Source organism: Microtus pennsylvanicus, chromosome 3 (assembly GCF_037038515.1).
Source record: "Microtus pennsylvanicus isolate mMicPen1 chromosome 3, mMicPen1.hap1, whole genome shotgun sequence".
Lineage (NCBI taxonomy): Eukaryota > Metazoa > Chordata > Mammalia > Rodentia > Cricetidae > Microtus > Microtus pennsylvanicus.
In genome coordinates, this window is record NC_134581.1 from 63928686 (window position 1) to 63950891 (window position 22206).

General features: G+C 51.4%; 3 protein-coding genes across 7 annotated transcripts in view; 1 reads left to right on the forward strand and 2 right to left on the reverse strand.

Annotated features, from left to right (window-relative positions):
• Positions 1 to 1166: 1166 nt before the first annotated feature.
• Positions 1167 to 7349, forward strand: Neil1 (nei like DNA glycosylase 1). 5 transcript variants are annotated; one of them, XM_075965805.1, is made up of 11 exons: positions 1167 to 1368; positions 1468 to 1607; positions 2625 to 3080; positions 4708 to 4827; positions 4917 to 4989; positions 5185 to 5284; positions 5638 to 5765; positions 6154 to 6181; positions 6330 to 6391; positions 6552 to 6714; positions 6861 to 7349. In XM_075965805.1, exons 3-11 carry the CDS (start codon positions 2647 to 2649, stop codon positions 6932 to 6934), a joined length of 1182 nt encoding a protein of 393 aa, XP_075821920.1. In that variant the 5' UTR covers positions 1167 to 1368; positions 1468 to 1607; positions 2625 to 2646; the 3' UTR covers positions 6935 to 7349. The 5 variants fall into 5 exon arrangements, with proteins under 5 accessions (XP_075821920.1, XP_075821921.1, XP_075821922.1 ...); XM_075965806.1 differs by having other exon boundaries at positions 1473 to 1607; XM_075965807.1 differs by lacking the exons at positions 1167 to 1368; positions 1468 to 1607 and adding an exon at positions 1629 to 2179.
• A 560-nt stretch (positions 7350 to 7909) lies between these two features.
• On the reverse strand, positions 7910 to 18737 carry Man2c1 (mannosidase alpha class 2C member 1). The gene is made up of 26 exons (XM_075965809.1): positions 18434 to 18737; positions 18028 to 18150; positions 17602 to 17725; positions 16297 to 16367; positions 15079 to 15256; positions 14646 to 14835; positions 13470 to 13576; positions 13185 to 13295; positions 12690 to 12782; positions 12459 to 12575; positions 12171 to 12266; positions 11947 to 12092; positions 11496 to 11619; positions 11042 to 11163; positions 10853 to 10938; positions 10603 to 10758; positions 10303 to 10394; positions 10059 to 10153; positions 9770 to 9874; positions 9529 to 9685; positions 9291 to 9434; positions 8873 to 8982; positions 8702 to 8781; positions 8396 to 8544; positions 8209 to 8318; positions 7910 to 8131 (listed from the first exon to the last, which is right to left on the reverse strand). Exons 1-26 carry the CDS (start codon positions 18613 to 18615, stop codon positions 8005 to 8007), a joined length of 3195 nt encoding a protein of 1064 aa, XP_075821924.1. The 5' UTR covers positions 18616 to 18737; the 3' UTR covers positions 7910 to 8004.
• Positions 18738 to 21119: 2382 nt separating this feature from the next.
• Sin3a (SIN3 transcription regulator family member A) overlaps positions 21120 to 22206 on the reverse strand; it is a 53785-nt gene continuing 52698 nt past the window's right edge. The window contains exon 21 of the mRNA XM_075965808.1: positions 21120 to 22125. Within this exon, the coding sequence (XP_075821923.1) occupies positions 21895 to 22125 (231 nt within the window). The 3' untranslated portion in view covers positions 21120 to 21894. The remainder of the gene's footprint in view (positions 22126 to 22206) is intronic.

Genomic DNA, 22206 nt, shown 5'->3' on the forward strand with positions numbered 1-22206 from the left:
CCCAGCGCTAGGAATGCAAAACAGGAAGAAACAGCTCTCAGCTCAGTCTTATTCTGAGGATTCATGGAGGCAGGATAGTCATTTCAGCCTGAGGTAGAAGTAAGAGCCAGTAGCTGGCTGCTTTGCTTTTCTGATCTTCAGGTTGAACCCCAATATCTGTTTCTGGGTTTTTATTAATCGTGCTACAAAGGAAGGCGACTTATAGAAGAGTTTGTTGGGGCTTAAAGTTTCAGAGGGTGAGTACGTGGCCATCATGGCCAGGAGCATGACCTCTGGAAGGCAGGCATGGCACTGGACAGTAGCTGAGAGCTTACATGTTAAGACACAAGCAGGAGGCAGAGAGCAGAGGGGGGTGGAGAGGGAGACAGAGACAGACAAAAATGGTGTGGGCTTTTGAAACCTCAAAACCCGCCCCCATTGATACACCTTCTACAAGGCCACACTTCCTAATTCTTCCCAAACAGTTCCTGCACGCGGGACCCAGGTATTCAAAAACATAAGCCTATAGGGGCCATCCTCATTCAAACCACCACACCTAGAACCCCAATTCTTACTGGGGAGGTTGAGGAAGGAGGATTGGAGTAAATTGGAGGCCAGTTTGAGTTCCAGGCCAATCAGGAATAGATAGCAAGACCCTTCTTTAGCCTTCCTCATCTAAAAATAAAAACAAAAAAAAATTGAGAAGTAAATAAACGGAAGGGCAATCATGGTTGTTGGTCAGCGCCGGGTAAATGCAAAACACCCTGCAGAGGCTTTCTTTCTCCGTTACACTTTTTAATCCTTCTGCTTCCACTTCCCAGGGCTTTTTGCTTTTGTTTTTCGAGGCAAGACCCAGGCTTTTTGAGGCTCAGTCCGAATAGTACTTCTCTCTTCTCTTGTGCTCAACCTAGCCCACTCCCTGCCGCAGCTACACACAGGACTTCCTCAGGTTCTGTTCCTGCACTTTGCATTGATCCCTTGTGTTTGTCAAAAAAGTATCTTGTCTACACTTTGTACGTCTGAGGTTGTGACAGTCAGACGAAGCAAACCTTTGGGTCTAAATCCTGACTTTACCTAAGGCTGTCACAGAGCCCCTCCCCTACAGAACTGCGGATTCAATTTAAAAGCCTGTTATTGCCGGAAGCACTTCCTGCTCCGCAGATAGTGATAATGTTGTTTATTGTTAAGCCTGACTGCACTGACAATTACGGTCCTCTCGGGTCCCCAGGGAGTTTATCGTGCACCTGTGTGTGTCTTGCACACAGCTTGCAGGTGGTTCTACACAGTCAGTGCTGTTTCCGGCTGCGGGTGTCAACCCTGGCCAGACTAACTGGTAACTTCAACTGCAGACAGTTGCGACTCCGGGCACCAGTTCTGACCGCGCTCACCGTAAGACGAATTCTTTTGCCACCTCCGGGCCTTGCGACTGCCACAAAGCTTGCCTACCACCCGGGGATCTCCGTAACTAAAGAACTCCATTCCCTTCAGCGCAGCCTGCCAGAGGAACTACACTTCCCAGAAGAAACCAGGGCCGCTACGTCCTCTCCCAGCGTGCTCTAAGGTTCGGCAAGCCGCTGCAATTAACCCCTTAGTAGCAGCAGCCTACTTTTGAAACACAACCAGCACAGGTATCCAGCTTGGATGCGGGCGTTACGGGTCCTCGGTGGAACTGAAGATCTAAATTACCTGGGAGCCTGGGAAGGCAGGAAACCCCAGATTTTGTTGGGGTGGGGAGGGAGTCCCATAGAGAACTCCGCCTGCTCGGAAAACTAGGACCCTAAAGGTTTTCCCCTAACCGAACTTTTCTTTTGCCCTGGATAAACTGCCTGTCCTCTCGACACGTACCTTCTCCTCAAATAGCAAGTAGCAAGTTCTCCTCTTTGCAAGTAGCAAAGAGGGCGTGAGGGCAAAGAACCAGACCCCGGTTCTTTCTTGCACCCCCCCACTACAGCTACCCCACCCCACACCTGGTGTAAGAATAGGGCTGTGCACAAATGAGGCATTCCCTCCTAGTTCTGCTCCCTGCCCAGACTAGAGGGCAGCTGGGAGGGAGCCTCTCCGCCCTGTATTTGTGGTGACAGCAGGCTAGGTCTGCTGCTGCTGGCCCAACATGCAGTTGAGTTTCCACCTCCGTGAATGCTAGAGAAACTCAGGGCCAGTCTAAGCTGTGGTCGAGCAGATAGAGCCAGCTGAACAGATGGTGAGAACCACTGAACTCTGGGAGCTCTGAAGTCAGGATGTGGATGGGGAGAAAGCAAGCCTTCCTCCACTGTTCTACTGTGTGTAGTGGGAGGGACAGGTTTGTGGGTGGGTGGGTGGGTGGGTGGGTGAGCACGGAGGACACAAGGTAACAGGCTTCAGCAAGGATCTGAACTGTATTCTAAAAGCGGGTATGGAAGCCCATGCAAGGAAAGCATTGGTGAGCAAGACAGCCATCCTGCCATCCTGCCTTCCAGCTTTAGCTTCCTGGTCCCCTGGCTTTGCTAGCACTTTGGATGGGAAACAGAATGCAACTAGGTCAGCATTTTCCTGCCTATCCTAGATGGCCATGCGCCTCTCTGCCTCCCCCTCTGTAAAACCTTGGTGACAATTCCTACTCAACAAGATATCTTCTGGCACAACCTGTTGCCCTCTTCCCACTACAGGGGCCGCCATTCCGCCTTCAGAATGCCGGAGGGCCCAGAGCTGCACCTCGCCAGCTGCTTTGTAAATGAGACCTGTAAGGGGCTAGTATTTGGCGGGTGTGTGGAGAAGTCCTCTGTCAGCCGCAACCCTGAGGTGCCCTTTGAGAGCAGTGCCTACCACATCTCAGCCGTAGCCCGAGGCAAGGAGCTGCGCCTGACTTTGAGCCCCCTGCCTGGTGCCCAGCCCCCTCAGGAGCCGCTGTCCCTTGTCTTCCGCTTCGGTATGTCTGGATCCTTCCAGCTGGCACCTGCAGATGCACTGCCGCCCCATGCCCATCTACGCTTTTACACGGCCCCACCTGCCCCCCGGCTTGCCCTCTGTTTCGTGGACATCCGCCGTTTTGGCCACTGGGATCCTGAGGGTGAATGGCAGCCAGGCCGTGGACCCTGTGTCTTGCTGGAGTATGAACGGTTCAGGTAGGACTATGTATTCTAGAATACCATCCAGGCCCCTGAGAGACAAATCCTAGCCCCGAATGAGCCTCAGTCTCCTGTCTATGGATTGAGATGGTGTCAGGGCAGGCCAAAGGAAGGACAGCCAAAGGTCTGAGGACACAGAGACAGCATTAGAGTTGGACTGGGGCCCAGCATCCCACCTTGCTTCCCGGTGGCCCCAGGCCATCAAGGAAGGTGGAGGGCTTTCAAAGCACCCTAAGTAACAACCTGCACAGTGGGGAGAGGGTGGTCTAGTGACTGTTAGTCAGGTTTTGGTGGTCCTCACAGTCTGCCTGGGGCCTCCTCTGATTGTCCCTGTTTTCAGACATTCCTCTAAACAGGCAATAAGAGTCTTTACTCCAAGACAGACCCTGTAGGGTACAGCAGTGGGCAGGGTAAATGTGTCCCTTTGTCCATGGCACTGATATGCAGGTAAGGCATGGGGCCAGGACACCACAAAATAAATTCACAGACTTTTAGCCAAGTGTGGGGAGCATGTCAGGAACAGCCACTCACGGGAAGTGATCTTTGAACTGAGATCTGGCTGGTGGAGGTGAAGCCAACTATGTAAACTCCAGGAGAGTCTTGGCAGGAAATGAAAGTGTCTCTGCAGGTCAGGGGTGGACCTGGCACATTCTCATTTTCCTTCTTGGGAACAGATTGTGCCTCTGTCGAGCCCTAGACTTGGTCACATCTCTGTCACAGAAGCACTTGACTCAGGAAAGCCACTCTCCATAGCCCTCGGTTGTCGTTGTCTGTCTTTCCTTGGGAGGTGAGGGCTATGGACTGTTTGCCAGGAGGTTCTAGTTTATCTCTTGACTGACTTCAAAGCTGTTTCCATGGTCCTCCAGCTGGGTGCTTTGGGCGGGAGGGGGGTTAGAACCACACAGAAGCAGCTACATTTTTTTTTTCTTAGAATGTCTCATCACACTCATGCCCACCACCCAGCCAGTCTTCATACTTTGAGGGAGTAGGGGCAAGTTGAGACAGGATTTCACCCTATCCCAGGACGGCCTGGCATTTGATACATACTCATAGCAGTGGGGTTATTGCCTCACCAAGGTGTGTGTGTGTACAGGGGTACAGGGTCTTATCACGGAGCCCTGCCTGGCCTGGGATTAGCTATGTCAGTAAGGCAGGCCCCAGACTTGCCTCTGTCCTTCTGTCTCAGCCCCTCCAAGTATTGGAACTTCAGGTGTGAACTACCATGCCTAGCTGAACATTTTTGATTCTTTAATAATAAACAGTCCCACTGGGCAGTGGTGGTGCACGCTTTTAATCCCAGCACTCAGGAGGCAGAGGCAGGTAGATCTCTGTGAGTGCGAGGCCAGCCTGGTCTATAAGAGCTAGTTCCAGGACAGGCTCCAAAGCTACAGCGAAACCATCTCCAAAAACCAAAATAATAATAATAATACTAATAAACAATCCCATGTTATTCCCATGTAGCAAATAGGAAAACTGTCCCAATAGTACTGAAACCAGACAGTACTGAGACCGTTCCTCCTTGCATTCAGGAACTGCTCCCCCCCCCCCTTCCCACCGCCCTTTATCCCTATCCTGAGGTGTGGGATGGGTCTCATGCATCCAGCTTGCCACCCCCCTCCCCCAGGGACAACGTACTTCGGAATCTATCAAACAAAGCCTTCGACCGGCCCATTTGTGAGGCCTTGTTGGACCAGAGATTCTTCAATGGCATTGGCAACTATCTGAGGGCAGAGATCTTGTACCGGTCAGCAGGCAGGCTGTGGGAACAATGGCTGGGGTGGGGCATGGGTGATCCTATCCACTACTTAGCCTGGGCCCTCCCCACTGTTCCAGGCTGAAGATCCCCCCTTTTGAGAAGGCCCGCACAGTTCTAGAGGCCCTGCAACAGTCCCGGCCGGTGAGGACGGTGTGCAAGCATGTGTGTGGGTTTGTGTGGCAAGGGTAGAGCCAGGTGTCTCTACCTCAGCTCACCAAGTGTGTGGAGGGTGAGGAGGGGGTGTGAACCACATCAGAGGTCTTGCTGAGTTCAGAGGGCAAGTCCACTGTTTTCAGCGTGAGGTGGGATGTGTTAACACCTTGGTTCTACCCATTCCCCCTTCAGAGCCCAGAGCTGACTCTGAGCCAGAAGATCAAGGCCAAACTGCAGAACCCAGACCTGCTGGAACTGTGTCACTTGGTACCCAAGGAAGTGGTTCAGCTGGGTGAGGCCTGGGAAGCCAAGATGGCCAGTGCTCTCTGCTTTAGCTCTGAGATACTGGGCAGCTAACCTCTTGACCCTGGACAATGGGAGTTTGCTAAACAGACCAGGTCTCTTGGCAAGTTCCCACTTCCTCCCAGCTTCCCATGCAGTAGGAAGGACAAGGATTCATCCTTGCTGATGGAGAGGGGCCAGGAGCCAGAGTGGGAGGATGCCAGCCCAGTCACAGTGGGAGAAGACAGTGTGGCCCTGACTCGGTCCATCAGCTTCTTTAGCTGAGCTCTGAGCCATGGTGAACCTTTGTTCCTCCCACTCCACAATGCTCCCTCACCTCTGACTGGTTCTTCTGTCCCTCAGGGGGCAAAGGCTATGGGCCAGAGCGTGGAGAGGAGGATTTTGCTGCCTTTCGAGCCTGGCTGCAGTGCTATGGCGTGCCAGGCATGAGTTCCCTGCGAGACCGGCACGGCCGTACCATCTGGTTCAAGGTTTGAGCCCTACTGCTCCCATAAGCACATGGAGACCCTAGGGAAGCTGGTGGGGCAACAAGATAGGAGGCAGAGGTCTAGCCAGGTGGAAGTCTGCCAAAGATAACATCATTCCTGAATGTATAGTTCTCCAATGTGATCCTCTTCTCCTTGGAGCCCCAGGGTTCAAGCCAGTAGAACAGCTGAAAGCAGCTGTTTGTGTGTGCGCATGTGTGCTCGCGTATGTACACACACACACACACACACACACACGGTTGGAGGGACTCAAAGGCTTCCTAGACAGGGAACTATACTGATCTGAAAGGATATGTCCTTGCCACTCCAAGGAAAACTGTCCCTTCCTTCACCAGACCAGGTTGATTCCAGAATTATCCTCATTCCATTTTAGGGTGATCCTGGACCCTTGGCACCCAAAGGTAAGCAGTTCTTAATGTAAGAGATAAAGAGCTGGAAGACCAAGGGCTGGCCTTGCACCCCATCCTCCATCCCTCTCCAGCCTTGGAGTCACCCAGCAATAGGAGTCTAGAGAGGGATGCTCTCTAACTCCAGAGCAATGTCCTGCAGGGGGCAGATCCCGGAAAAAGAAGTCAAAGGAGACACAGCTGGGGGCCGAGGTCAGAAAAGAGGTAGGAGAGCCGGCCCTGCCTCTTTTGTGCTTACTCCTGGCCAGCTGTCTCCCCCCTCTCAAGGGTGTGTCAGTGCATGGTGGGGATGTCAGTGGTGGGTCCTAGTGAACCTGTAAACTGCTAGGAGGGAAACCTAGTAAGCACCCCTTTCCTTATCCAGGACCTTCCACTTTCGAGCAAGACCATTTCCAGGACTCGGAGGGACAGGAAACACACCCCTAAGAGTATAGCTCAACAGTCTGAAGGGACCAACCTCCAACAAAACCAGGAAACCACTACAGCCCCCAAGAAAGGAAAGAGAAGGGGGCGACTAGCAGCCACAGGTGGACCTTTTTAAACATCCTCCTGGAGCTGGGAAGGGACCCCTGGGAGTGGCTCTTCAGGGCGGATGGGAGGTAGCACAGGGTGGTGGAGGGAGGGAGGCCTAGTACAGGACACATGGTCACTGCCTTGCCTGCTCTCACCACAGGTCGCCGCAGACCTCCGAAGAAGAGTAAGGCCGATACCCGATCCCAGGAGGCTGGGAAAACTTCAGCCTCATAGAGGGAGGTCTCCTTGCTTGGCATTCCTTTCCCTGCTGCCTTGCTGTGGATCTAGGGGTTTGTCTGATCTCCCGGAAGCAGTATTTGTAGGGCTGTGTGCCCTAGGCCATCTGACTTTTCCTGTGCAGCTGTTTTTTGAAGGAGGGTCTCATATATCTTAGGCTGGCCTTGAGCTGGGATGTACCCGAGGAAGACAATGAACTCCTGACCGATCTTCAAGCCTTCATTTCCATACCATAACTGCTGGGATTACAGGTGTGAGCCACCTGACCCTGCTAACTGATTTTTCTATTGTCTTTTCAAGGGTTTCTCTATGTAGCCCTAGCTGTCCTGGAACTTAATCTGTAGACCAGGCTGGCCTTGAACTCAAGATTGGCCTGCATCTGCCTCCCAAGTACTGGGATTAAAGGTGTATGACATCACCCCGCCTGGTTTGTGATGATTGTAAATATCATCACATTATTTGAAAGCCCACATGAAACCATTACCAGACTAGTAAATTTGAACTTCTTGGTTTGGCTGCATGAGGTATGATGAGGCCAGGTTGGAAAGGCATGCTGCATGGCTCCACCTAATTATAAAAATGTAATTCTGCCTTCCACCTTCCTCACCTACTCAAGACTTACTCAAGAGGACAGTCTGCCTCTGCAGGGCCAGCCCTCTGCAGACCTGGACTCAGGCAGTCCAGGATTCTTCGGGGCCTATGGCCAACACTCGCCGAAAGCCTTCCTCCCAGCTGAGGGTGGTGGGGTGGGAAGATGTGGGGATGTGTGTAGGGGCAATCTTAGCACCTTTGCTGTGGATACAGGAGGAACCCTTTATCTTAAGGTCACCTGAGGTCTCCGGTCTCTCAGATGGGGTCAACAGCCAGACCCTTCATACACAGGTTACCTTAGATCTTGCCCCTGGAAAACACCTCTCTCCATCCTCCTTACAAGCCAAGAAGTGGTCCTAAGAGGAGCAGCAAGGCTCAATCACAGGGCTGCTAATCTAAGCATTTATTGCACAAGATGCTTGTTTTGGGCTGGGGAGGTGGAAATGAGCAGTTCCCAAAGCTTTCCACAACATGACTCAGTTTGGTGGAGGCTGAAGCACCAGCAAAAGGGACCTCACTTGAAAGGGAGAAAAGGTAAGCTTCAGGCGGTTGTCATGAAGGGACAGGTGACCAGTAGGGTCTCGCTGCTCCAGGAGATTACAACTAGATGGAGAAAAGGAGAGGCCATAAGGACCGACAAGGGCAGGGCTCCCACCTCGACCTCTCTTATTCCCACTTACAGGATGGCCTCCTGAATGGGCAAAGATGTGTATAGCCAGCAGTCTACGTGGCTGCCATGGGCCTCATACAGCCTTAGAACCAGTGTGCGGTGTTGATGGCTCTTCTCAGCCTGTGAAAGGAAGGCAGGGCAGTAGGCAGCCAAGAACCTGTGCCTCCCAGGAACCTCCCAGACTATCCTGCCCTTGCCTGCTTGATGGTCTCCAACACTACTGCGGGTGAAGATACAGAAAAGGCACTCCAGGTGGTGGCAGGCGCTGGGCCTGGGGCCGGCAGGGCCAGCAGAGGAAAGTTGAGGTTGTAGGCAGCATGGATAACACCAGCTTCTTGGAAGGAACCTGGGGAATGACCAGAACAAAACACATGTGACCGCTGGGAGCTCCCCACCATGCCTCTGGAGGAGATATAGGGCTAGGCTGCTTCAGTTTACCACAGTGCCTGCTGGAGGTTCAGGAAAGGGCAGAGAAGGGAGGGCCCCATCTCCCTGGTACTTACCCTTGTGAGGCATCAAGGCATAAGTGAATTCATGGCGCCCCATATCAGCAGTAACATCTGGGGCCTTGGGTGCACGCAACCTGGAGTGGGAAATACGGGAGGGCTGGAGTTCCAGCACGGAAAGCCGCAGGCACCCATGCCAGCCCTGCGCCCGACAGGCCCCGCACTCACAGTGAGAGGCTGAGGACATTGCCCTGCACGGATGCTCCGTACTTGCAGTTGTTGAGCAGGGCCAGCCCAAAGTCACACTCAGACAGATCTATCCAGCGCTGGGCCCACACCTGAAGGGCAGACCCACGCCCATGGGTGGCTCTACCCCAAAGCTCTTTGCAGTAGAAGCCCATGGTTGTGCCCTAGCTGACTCTCAAGGAAGCTTTGGGCACGCCATCCCACCTGTGCCTGCTTCCTCATCTGTGAAATAGCAACAGTGGCCATGGCATCAAACCAAAGTAAAGCATTTAGCAGATGCCTGGCCCATGTGAAAATCACGGTGTCAGGCATTTCCCTCCTCTTGCTCACAAACCACACTAGTCTCTCCTCAGTCAGGGGTGAGTAAAAGCCCCCCCGACCCCGATCCCCCATGTCAGACCTCATATCGAGCCCAGTCCCAAGAGGTGTTATAGTGGGTAGGCCTCTGAAGGTGCCCAAACTGGATCTCATAGGTAGCCTGGGGGCTCCGTATGCGAGCAGGGAACTCCACCTTCAGGAACTTGTGGGCCTCATGCCAGTGCACCTGGGAGAGGGATGGAGGGTGGGGACAAGAGAAGGGCATCCGGCCTCCTCACCAGCCCCTTCTGGGAAAGACGGCCACTATCCTGCCCCTCTACCTCAGTGTGGAAGCGGACATAGGGGCAACCAATGTCCAGCACAACTTCCTGGCTGAGCCGACTGCTGGGGCTGATCTGCAGCAGGAACCAGGCACTGCCCCGAAGGCCACCTTCAGTGCCTATTGCCAGGGTCCCTGCCTGGCCCCGCACAGGCTTCCTGTGGGATGAATGTGGGGGGTACTAAGTCAGAGCAGCTTGTATCCACAACCACAATCACCCCTAGGAGCTGCCCAGTGTGTACCGTGTCTCTAGATGATAGTCCATGACATCCCATGCATCCCAGTACAACGGCACATCATCAAACAGCACGAACTGGTTCCCCAAGGCACCCTCTGCAATGGCCTCCCTGAAAGGACACAGGGTCGCTATAACCTTGCTCTCTCCAGGTAGCCCAACCTGCCCTGCCCCGTGCGTGGGTCCCAGCCTAGAGGCACTGCTTGGACAGTGTGGTGGCGAGGGGACAAGAGAAGAGGGCAGAGCTTGGGATCTATCTGCAATGCATGGGGTTAAGAACAAAGAAGGGTTGGCACCTGCCAGAAGCCACCAGGACCAGGGAAGTAAGACAGCCAGTTGGATCCAGTCTCACCCGGATGATGCCATTGTCCAGAGTCACAGAACTATCAGTCTTGGGTGGGAAAGGCCTTAAGCTGAGTTAGCTGTGTTCCCCACCTCCAGTCCAACCCTCTTAAAGCTGTACATTACCCTAGTACCTTGTTCAAGACCAAGGAGCATCCCAGAGTAGGCCCCACCCCATTGGGGGCTGCTAGGACTTACCTCCTGCACCACAAACACAGGCTGCTGGGGCAGTAGGGGCTGCAGTGAGGTGGGAGCAGGAGCATAGCCAACACTAGGCACTGTCACCAGGGCTGGGGACAAGGCCTGGGCATCAGTGTAATCCCTCTGACCTTCTGGAGACCTCACGCAGGTTAAGGATAGGTTGAGTGGGATAGGATGTAGCTACTTCTCTCTAGACTGGGGTAGCCCAAAATAGAGATCCCTGGGGGAGTATCCCTGCCACGCTGCCTAGCTTTGGTTCCTCCTGCTACAGGACTAGCCTTCCCCTCCAGCTCATACCTAGGCTGTGAGCCCCACCGGGCTTGGGCAATGCCAACACTTCAGTGCGCTTCCAGGGCAACGTGTTGACAATAAGGAGGCCCTCAGGACCTGGCTCCCCAGCACACAAGGCCGCGGCTGCAGTACTGAGCAGTGTATTGCCATGGGAACGGATGTCTGAGGAGAGATGGGTTTGATCATGGCTGGGCATGGAAACACTTGGCCCTGGGTGGAGAGCAGCAGGACGGCTATGGACTCAGGCCAGCCTCACCTTCATAGTAGCTCATGGCGTCTTCTGCCACCAGCTGAATGCAGCTTCCGGTCAGCACATCATGGAACTGGTTGAGGAGTAGGAGCCTGCGGGGACCAAAGGCAGAGACAGGGAAGGCTGAGAAGGGCGGCCAATGGGGGGGGGGGGTTGACATGTTAGGTGAGCAGCAGGAAGGGACACCTGACTGACCTCCAGAGGTGCTCCAGCTGGGCAGCTGGGTATAGGAACTGGGCACTGCGGGCTAGGGCCAGGCTGCTCAGCAGTTCCACATCATGAAGGATTTGCTCACATTCCCGGTTCCCCTTCTTGAGCTGTGCCCAGGGTGGGAGAGTCAGGTTGGAGTCTGCTGTGACCCAGGATACCTTCCAAAGCTCTCTCTTGCTCAGAACCCTTGACAGTCGCCCAAGGTCACTTGGACATAGCCTCTCACAGGAAACTAACCTCACGTGGCCTCCCACCAGAACCATCATCCACAGAAGCCCTGTCCCACCCCCTGCCTGTGTGCAGGATTTACCCTGCATTATGCCTTTTTTGAGCCCCTACTTGGAGGAGGCCACTAAGTTCCACCTTTGCCCCTCCCCATCCTTCCCCCACAGTCCCACCCAGACCAAGGCCTCTGCTAGGCTAGTAGCCTGGCCCTGACCTGGGCATGAGTAGTGTAGGTGCCATTGTGCAGTTCCAGGAAGAGTTCCCCAACCCACGTGCACAGCTGTCCCGAATCTCTCTCCAGTGCTGTGAAGAGCTGCTCAGGAGACGACAGCTGCACCCTGAGGAAGACCACAAGCCTGGGCTCCCACTCGGGAGTCCTATAGTTTGCCCTTGGTCTATGGTGCAGACCTGAGGGGCCAGAGAAGACACGCCCTAGAAAACTCCATAGACAGTGCTGCACTCTGGTGGGGTTAAGAACTTCCCTCCACCCTATCCCCAGAGTGGAAGTTTGGAAGATTGGTGGGCCAGGGCTTGAGAGACACAAGGTCCAGGGGAGGGGTTGTGCTTCATATATAAACAAAGAGCAGACTCAAGGCAAGGGCTTAAGGGCAGGGCTACATGAAGGTGTCTTGAGAGCCTAGGACTGATGTTGGCTCAGGCCTGACCTGGGCAGCCCATCGGTATTGCTCAACCGCTTTAAGCGGTCCAGCATGGTCTGTGTGGGGCCACCACCCCCATCCCCGAAGCCGAAGAGGAAGCCACTGTGGTTGGTCCGCCCCTTGTCCCGGTTGTTGGTCACGGTCTTCAGCACCTAGATGGGTAGGGACAGGTCAGCCTAGGCCAGGATACCCAGCCCTCTCTGAATCCCCAGCATTACTGAGCCCCTCACCTCCTCCACAGTGCCCTGCATTCCGTATGAGTCTCCAGGTGGGAAATGGACCAGCACCTGGGAGCCATCCAGCCCCTCCCAGACGAAGGTATGATGCTGCCGGCAGAAACAGGCAGAAGCCAGAGTCAGGTCTGAGGCCGCGTGGGCCATCCACATCCATGTTAGAGGCCTACCACAGCCTAGATAGGGTTTTGGGAGTCTGTCCAGGCCCCCTCAAGAGACTGGACAGGGGTAAATGGATTACGTGGGATCCAAACCCTGCGACCCTGTCTCCTGGGGCTTGCTTACTGGGAAGGAGTTGACCAAGTTCCAGCTCAGTTTCTGTGTCAGGAAGCGCTTGATGCCACAGCCACGCATGATTTGGGGGAGCTGTGCTGAGTATCCAAATGTGTCTGGCAGCCAGAACTGCAGGGAGAAGGCTCTGAGCTCTGGGAGGAGCCACCCCAACCTCAGCCCTCTGTACTGTGGGTCAGGTTCCAGTGGTCTGTGTATAGCCTGGTGTGGCAGCTCTCAGCCTACCTCAGAGCACACCTTCCCAAACTCTTGCAGAAAGAAGTTCTGGCCCTGCAGGAACTGCCTCACCATGGACTCTCCACTGGGAAGGTTCCCATCCTGATGGGGGGCACAGCAAGAGAGCTGGCATTAGCAGCAGACTGAACTCAGGCAGAAGCTTGGGCCAACTTCACTCGGTTGTCACGGTGCAAGGGGTGCTCTAACCCAGGGTTATGACCCCAGAGGAGACCGTCCTGCTCATTTCTCTTTTTTTTTAATTTTTATTTATTAATTATGTATACAATATTCTGTCTGCGTGTATTCCTGCAGGCCAGAAGAGGGCACCAGACCTCATTACAGATGGTTGTGAGTCACCATATGGTTGCTGGGAATTGAACTCAAGACCTTTGGAAGAGCAGGCAATGCTCTTAACCGCTGAGCCATCTCTCCAGCCTCCCGTCCTGCTCATTTCATGCTCAGCTAACTAGCTGCTGGAGGACGGTGCGAGGAATGGACACTTACCATTTCCACCCATGTGCCCCCCACAGGCACAAACTGTCCGCGGCAGGCAAACTCCTGGAGCCGAGCATGCAGGCCAGGGTAGTGGTTCTTCACCCACTGGAGCTGTTGTGCCTGTAGGGAACATGGGGTAGGAGCTGGGCCTGGAGTAAAAAGGACCCTACTTACAGTCCAGCAGCTGTGGCCTTGTGGGTAGCTGAGAGTGAAGAACACTCTTGGCCTTTGAAGTCCCCAGACCATAGGGAACTTCAGGCCCACCCAGCATGCTCCACGTTGCTGCCTTCTGACCTGAGAGCAGACAAAGATGAACTCAGGGTCCTGCTCCATGAGCTTCACAGCTGTTGACCAGCTCCGGGCACATTTCCGCACAGTCTCCTTGAAGGGCCAAAGCCAGGCTAGAAACAAAGGGGGCCAGAGTTGAGAGACAACGAGGCTCCTGTTCTTCACAGTTTTCCAGCCCACCCCCTCTCTTCCCACCTCCAAATCTTTTCAGATCCAGCCTAAGGTTCCAGAGGGTCTGCCAAGCCCTCTTCCCATCCATGTCTACCCTGCTAATCCTTATGGAATCCCTCCTGCAGGGTAGGAAAGGGTGGGAGAAGATGGACTGAGAGCAACTGCCGGGACACAGGCTCCAGGCCATAGACGAACATTAAGGCTCAGATTCCCCAGAGGCAGAGGTACCAGAACACAGCACAGGACCGTCTGTACAAGCTGCGCTATGGGAGGTACCTCGAGTGCCTGCTGACCTCTAGGCCTCAGGTCCAACCTCATTAGCCCAGGACACCACATGGTGGCTCAGCAGACAGAGCCCTTGTTGCATGTTCAGAAATCTTAGCTGAATCAGAATTGATACAGCAAGGATCTTGTTAAAAACATGCATTTCAAGTTCTGATGACTCACCCCTGTAACCCAGCATTCAGGAGGCTGAGGCAGGAGGACTGCTATGAAAACCTGTCAATGCTACATAGCAAAAACCCGAACTTAAGCACAGTAACAATGGGCAAACAAACAAAAACCCAAAGATCTCAGAGATAATACAAACAGAAGTATTCAGTTCAAAGCTGAATACTTGACCCTTCCTGGAAACCTGCCCCTGTGCTTGGGGGATCCCTGTCCCCACTAATTCCATTTTTTTCATTCTCACTAATTCAAACATCAGTTTGCTTACGAAACCCCTCTGGACTTCCTAATCTAGCTAGGGCCTCTTCTGGCCCCAAGTTTCATAAGCAACATCACCATGCCTGGCCACCCTGGGGCCGTCAGCCTCCACAAACTATTCAGTGTCTGTCACAAGGCCTCTTGAAGCCTGTGTTTTTGTTGGAAGAATAAGTAAGCCACAGTTGGCAGAGCCCATGAGCCAATATCCCTGAGTCATTATACACATGAGAAAAAATAAGGTCCAAAGAGGGCAAAACTTACCAAGAATTATGTGTTTGCAGGCACACCTGATACCCAACAACCTACCTGTATCAATATGGCAGTGCCCCATGGCATGGATGGTATGTTGGCTTTCACCTCCATGTTGGCCAAAGAACGTGGAGGCCAGGGCTTTGGCTGCTGAGTAGGTCTCAGGCTGGGCAGGGTCACACACATTCACCATCTGATTGGCTGTGTACAGGGCCTGGAAGCTGCGCTGGTTGTCTTCCCCGAGGCCCTGAGGCAGGGTTCTGGACTTTAATGCCTTCTCAAGCACTACTACAGAACTAGGCTCCAGCTGGTCTCGCAGGGGGTCTCAGCAAAGCTCCCCCACTTCTAATCCTTTATTCCTCCAATCAATACCATCCCTGCTCTGTTTGCACAGGAAAACTCTACTCTGACTCTGAATTCCCAGTGATCCCACGCAAGAAACAATCTTGCTGGAGCAGGGCTCAAGATGAGGGGTGGGAGGCTATGGTACCTTGGCCATGCCCAGTAGCAGCTCCAGGTCCACCAGGAGCTTATGGACATCACGATGGAACACAGCCAGCTCAGCCTGGCTCAGTCGGAACATCTTCTCCGGGTCAGGGGCTGCAATCATGCTTCCTTTCCCAGCCCCCAGAAGCCCATTGCAGGCCACTTCTATGTAGAGGGTCAAGCTATAAATGTAGAGAAGCAGTTTCAGGACAATGGACTGGCAGAGGATTCTGGGAGCCTGAGAAGAGGGCAAGGAGGAGGCATTCAGTTGACACCTTCCCATTCAACGTCATGAGGGAAGACTTTCTGACTCTTCTCCCAGCCCCTCCCCTCCTAAATCAGGTGATTCTCATACGGAGTTCTCAGTACAAAGATTCTTCCAGAATCTTCAGCAGTTTCATAATTCTATGAATACCTGTCCTCCCTTGTTGTCAAGAGCACTTTACCATGGTCCCAGGGTTTGAACGTATCTGAAACAGTGTACAGTTAAATATAAAATACGATAATGTAATCATGCATGGTGGCATCCAACTTTAATGCCAGCACGTGGGAAGCAAGTGGCATGTAGATCTGTGACTTCAAAGCCAATCTGGTCTACATAGTGAGTGCCAGGACAGCCAGGGCTACCCAGGGGGACCCTGTCTCAAACAAAATAAAACAAAAAAACAAACAAACCAATAATGTCTTAGCTTTTGATGGTATCATAGCCGCCCCCTCAATATGAAAAAAGAGGACTATAAAAGCTCTGAGTGCAAAATCCCAAAGATGTGATTCTCAATTAGTAAACGGAGTTTGCTGACAGAAACCTGGAGACTATGGACGCTGAGATGTGAAGGACGGTCATCCCTGGCTGGAAGGATAGTAGAAGTGATTCGTCTCTTGACGTTTATCATAAGAAAGAAGATATTAAGATTTAATTTATGTATCTATGTCTGTGTAAATGAAAGCCACATGCATAGAGGCACCCTCAGAATTTAACTGGAGTTACAGGCAGTTAGGAGCTGCCCGCGTGGGTGCTAAGAACCAAACTCAGGTCCTCTAGAAGAGGAGTAAGTGCTTTTAACTGTTGAGCCATCTCTCTAGCCCTACACAGTAAATATTTTTATAGTCATGGGGGAAAAAAAATCAAGCTTCCTATAACCAAAGGATGTGCTAGGAGGTACTTTTGAGGTCACTCGGCCTCAGCTCCTCCCAGCCTATCAGGCCCCTGGGACTCGCTCACCTCCGAGGGTCTCCTTCTCCCAGCTTATCAGTTAGAACATAACTGGTCTTTTCACCCTCTTTGGTCAAACCCTGGTAAATAAAAGAAAGGCAGGGACTGAGGACTTTGGAAAATTCAGTGGAAGTGTAAAGCCGAAGGAGGCCAGGCTCTGCCGTCCAGTTGCTCAACCCCAAGTCTTCTCTACCAGGAAAAGCTAGGATACACTAATCAGGGACACCTGGTAGCGAGCGCCCCACCTACTGATGACCAGCACACAGCGTAAGTTTGTTAGCTGATGGCCTAATGGAAAGGATCCTTGGCAGGGGTTAGAAGGACCGGAGTGGGTTCTGATGGCCTCTCCCGTGAATATATAAAAGGAAATTCCATGGAATGAGCCAGATATGGTGATACAGGTCTATAATTCTAGCTACTTGGGAGGTGGATGGGGGAGGATAACAAGGTCAAGGCTACTAGCACAGAAACTCTGCAAGACCCTTTTTCAAATTAAATGGTGGGGGAGGGGTGGATTAACAAAGTAGTAAGAACACGTGTGTCTAGCACTTATGAGGTCCTGGGTTCAGCTAACTAAAAAAAAAAAAAAAAACTCAATAAGTTTGAGACAGATTGCTCATCCCTGGTGTTCAATGAGATGGGTCCCAGATGTTCCCAGGTGTTTAGACTATGAAGGGAGGAAAGTTGGGTAGGGTCCTGCTTTCTTTTAGGCCATTCCCACCCCAGATATTGGAATTTGGAATGGAAGTTGTATGAACCATAAACGAAACCTCTTGGTTTTTTTTTTTTCGAGACAGGGTTTCTCTGTGGCTTTGGAGCCTGTCCTGGAACTAGCTCTGTAGACCAGGCTGGTCTCGAACTCACAGAGATCCGCTTGCCTCTGCCTCCCGAGTGCTGGGATTAAAGGCGTGCGCCACCACCGCCCGGCCTAAACCTCTTGGTTTTTATCTCTATAAATGGACATAAAGTTCTATCATATAGGATTACAAAGACTAAACCTGGCATGGCATTTAACATACCATTATATATCTGGGGAATGAGATGTGGAGATAAGAGATACATTACTCATGGGAAGATAATTTAATGCCTTACTTTATACTATTCTAGAATGATCTGAAGTTTCTCCAATAAATATATATTAAATACAATAAAAATAGCTTATGAAAACTGGGACTTCATAACATTCAAATGGCAATCCCCTCAGTTCTGAACTCATGAAACCAGTCCGGAGGCCCGGTAATTCAACCGTGGCTTGTGCAAAAACCAGGGCTAGTCTGCGGTTATGTCTGGGTCTGGGGGGTGGGGGTGCCTCACCTGGGCAGGTTCCCCATCACGCCAGACAAGGCTTTCTCCATCACTTTCCCAGCAAAGATGAACTTCCTGGCCCACCCACGCTTCGGGGATGACCAGTTCTACCCGGAACCAGCAGGTCCACCATCTGTAAGAGAGCTATTGTGATGGACCTAGGAGTGGAAACCCTGTTCTGACGTAGTTCCTTGAATTAAATGTCAGCAGGGCCTGAAGACTTTGTCCATGCATCTGCAACATCACAAGCTTTGAGCCAAAGAACAGAGAAATGAGTGGAGAAAAAAAGAAGCACACTAAAGGATAAAGATGCTTCTCCCAACAGAGGGCGCTACGCTCTGCCACATAGCACTCTAGGGACCAAGAAAATGAGGCGTGGCCTTCGGTGGTGAGGACTTAGAGGGGCAGGGCTTCCCGAAACTGGGTGTTACCCACGTGGGTCCGAAGCTGTCGCCGACCTGCGCAGGGCTGAAGTCCTGCTGCACCGCCTCCTCGTAGGGAAGTCTCTCCGGCGTTAGGAAGCTGGAAAGTGTCACCCGGCACCTGTCCCCGAAGAGCCTGGGCGGGAAGAGCCAATGGGCGCGTGCCTGAAGCCGCCCCCTTTCCACCCGTGAGCCAGCCGACCGGTCGGAAACGCTCTCTCTCAGCCTAAGGCCTTGAGGACTACCAGGCAGCTCAGCAGCACATACCACCCTCTGCTCACTGCTCCCCAGCCCCTGCCTTGTCCGCGGCGGACACTTTCTTCCGCGGCCCGGGGGGCCACAAGCCTGGGTTTCCCTCCGGAAGGGAAGGAAAGAACGCGCGGATGCGGTTTGCAGCCACGCCGAAACAGGGGCCACACCTGCCGCGGAGGTTACAGTCTGTGAAGTAGATCGGGGACACGAACTTCTCCACCCGCTCAAAAGTGGTACGCCAATGCTTCAAAAACGGGGCTACCGCCATGGCGAAGCGCCCACTTCTCTCCCCGGAAAACCCTTGGTGCTGCCGTGTCACTGCACCGCCTGGAACCAAAGGTTCCGGCATTTGACCAGCACCTTTCCTAGCCCGAGCAACTTTTCTTGGGACACCAGCAGCTTTTGCAAGATGCTGACTTTGGGGAGCTATCCTGGTGAAAACCGGAAGCTGCGCCTTCGCGGTTCTCTTCTCATCCCAGCTGTCAGACAGCTGGGTAAATTATCCTTTAATAAAATGGTAAGTTTGAGCTGGTTATGTGGTTCGGTAAGGAGAGTGCTTGCTTAGCATGCACGAAGTCCTGGGTTCGTGGAGGCGGGAGTGTAAATTGAAGGATATCCATGGCGCCATAGGGATTTGAGAACAGCTTGGGCTGTGTAAGACTGAAGAGTGTGGAACCTCTGGAAGGTCCTGAAAAAAAAAATTAGGCCCTGATGTGGGATTCCCCAAATCGAGTTAATTTGCTTCCCTGTGGCTTCACTTCCGGGAGCACTAATATCTGCTTAATATGAAAAGGGCAAGGCTCCCTCGAGTGTGTGGTCAACCTAATCGGCAGTCTAATCGGCAGTGTATTAAGAGTAGGGGAAAGGGGCTTTTACATACATTATATACATCACTGTTGGCCATCACCAAAATGTCTGGAATTTTGACCTGATGCAGCAGGTCAACAAGTGCAAGAAGTTTTAATGTCAAAAGCCGACCCCCAGCTTTAACGTTTACCAGAGTATCTGTAAAACCGCTAGAAGAAAACAGAAGATCAATAGAACTAGCCTGTTCTAATGGAAGTAACTGGGTTTGCATTTCAAATTCAGGTTATTTAGAAAAAAACGACCAAGATCTGGGCGTGGTTGGCGCACGCTCTTAATCCCAGCACTGGGCAGGGAGCAGGGCAACAGAGGCAGACGGATCTCTGAGTTCAAAGCCAGTCTGGTCTACAAAGCGAGTTCCAGGACGGCCAGGACTGTACAGAGAAGCCGTCTGGGAAAAACAACAACCAAAAATACGGCAGTCCAAATGTCATTTAAAGATAACTTTCTGCTTTGTGAAAGCTTGACCAAAGTTATCTGTTTTATTGGTTCCCAAGAACTTTCTCTCCTGAACTGGACCTAAAATCCTATCCTGACCTGCAGGAAGGTGCTGTACATAGTAAGACTAACCATGGGTAGCAACAGGCAAGGCTGCCTCTACTCAGACCCATTTCCTGCCAGGCCAGCATGGTCTTGAGGGAGCAGAGCAAGGGGTGAGCTATGGCTGAGGAAATCAGATTGTCTTCCTGGCATGCTTTTTCATTAGGCTATCACCTTCAAGAGTGACAAAAACACCTGTATTCTAGAACTTGGGAGTCCTGGCTACACACGCCCTGCGTCAGACAAATAAAAGAAGCTCACTTTGTATTTTGAAAACCCAGGAGTCATTTTTTTCCATTATGGTAATGTTGAGAATCTATAAAACGTTGCTATATTTTATTGGGGGGGGGATGGGGACTGCCAACGACACAGTCCCTCCTCCTACCATGTGGGGCCCAGGTACCAGTTATTTCTTTAACTGGAAAATAACATGATACCCAGTTCTAACTATGAGGGCTAGGAAGTCCAGGTCAATCATATTTGAAGATCCTTAATGTTCATGTTTCAACTTATGTAACTTAAAAAGTGGGGTCTAGATAGATGGGTGAAGGTAATAATAGCACAGATTAATACATTTATAGTCAAACCTGACAACCTGAGTTTGATCCCTAGAACTGACTTCAAGTTGTTCTAACTTCCATACACATTCAAGTGTACACACAAAAATAATTTTTTTTTAAAAATTTCATTTTTTGAGGCAGGGTCTCTCTGTAGCCCTAGCCATCCTGAAATTATGTATGTAGTCCAGGCTGGTCCTGAACAGAGACCTGTTTGCTTCTGCCTCTGAGTGCTAAGATTAAAAGCCTATCGCTACACTCTTAAAAATGTTTGATCATTGAAGTTGCTAAGCAAAATATAAAATTCATTCCCTTCCAACTTCTTCCAACTTGACATTTACTTCGGCTTGGTATCTTGAGTTGCTGCCTCATTCCCAATAAGGAAAATTAAAATTCTGAAAGGAAAGTAAAAGCAAAAAACCTGGGTGTGCCTGTGTATGAGTGCATTTTGGGAGTTAGCCCGCCCCTTCCATCATGGGATCCAGAGATCAAACTCAGGTTATCAGGCTTGTGTGACAAGCACATTTACCTACGGAGCCATCTTCTGATAGATGCTGATTTGACAAATTCAAGTACCTATTTATTTAAAGCAAAATCTTATTTGTAACCTAAAAAAGAAACTAAAGCCAATCTCTATAGTAGCTCTTTGGTGAGGACAAGGGACTTGGGTTACTTATTTCCTTAAGAACCAAGCTTTATTTACATTTAAAAAAAAAAAGAAAAAGGGAAAAAAAGAAGAAAAGTTGGAGGGGGAGACAAGTTTTACACAAAAGTACTACAATGGTATCTCCCTTTGGTAAAAAGTGTAATAAATGTCTTGTACATCTCTTTATAGGTACTAAATCTGGAGCCACATAGTACTATGGTACACAAGAAGCTAGAGCACTTATGCTAGCACATCAAAGCATATTTCCTTTAATAAAAAATTGACAGTATGTACATTATTTACAAAAAAAGAAAATCCAAGTTAAAATTGTGTGTGTGAGTGTGTGTGTATGTGTGTGAGTGGGTAAAGCTGGTGGATGGCACTAGGGCAGACTAGTAAAGAAGCAGGTACAAAACAGTCCACAGGAGCTAAAAAGGAGGACTGACTGGAATTTGTTGAGGCTGAGAACCAGAAGAGGGAGGAAGGTGGGCTGCAAGGACTCAGAAATGAAATCCACAAGGTATCAATCCCAAAGCCAAACAGCAGATCTCAGATAAAATCTAACAGGGGATCTTAGATGTGCTCAAGTCAGGGTGTCATCAAATGCAGTCTCCTCGCCACCTTTTGGGGGTAGGGAGAGGAGCAGTGACCATCAGTTACAGTCCATCTGTTTTGTAAATGCGCCTCCATCCATCCAAAGAGTAACAGCATCTGGTTGTTCATCTAAGGTCAGGTCACAGAAGTTCTGGTTTGAGCTCTGCTGGTGTGTGCAAGCAAGCTGCCTGTCTCTGTGCTTGCATGGACTTCACTCCCTCTTGGGCAGGCTAGTACCCTTAGGAAAAGTGCCAGTTCCAGCTTTCTAAGGTATCCGTCCACATTCCTTGTGTATATCCTGCTTGGTGCCAGGTTGCACTGGTGGCTTGAAAGGCATCTTCCTTGATTCTTCAGTGTGTGCATACATATGCACACAGACACACACACACAGACACACCCCTCTGAGCTACCTGCTCTGGCTCTGGAGTTAAGGGCCTTTGAATACTGTGCCGTATTTGACACGATACTTGTTAATGCTCACGAAGTGCAAAGTCTCTGTGTCACAGGTGGTGGTGCAGGGCACCAGGCCCTCTAGCCCCTCACCCATGAGCCACTTGCTGGTCTCTGCTGCCATTTCACGAGGCACATGCTCCTTGGTCCATTTATCTACCCAGGCCTGAAACCGCTGATGCAGACGCTTGCTTACACGTTCATGGGACTAAAAAAGAGAGAGAATATAAAATAGGCAAACAAACCTTTCAAATACAAAAGGCAGTTATTTATTTGTTTGTTCGAGACA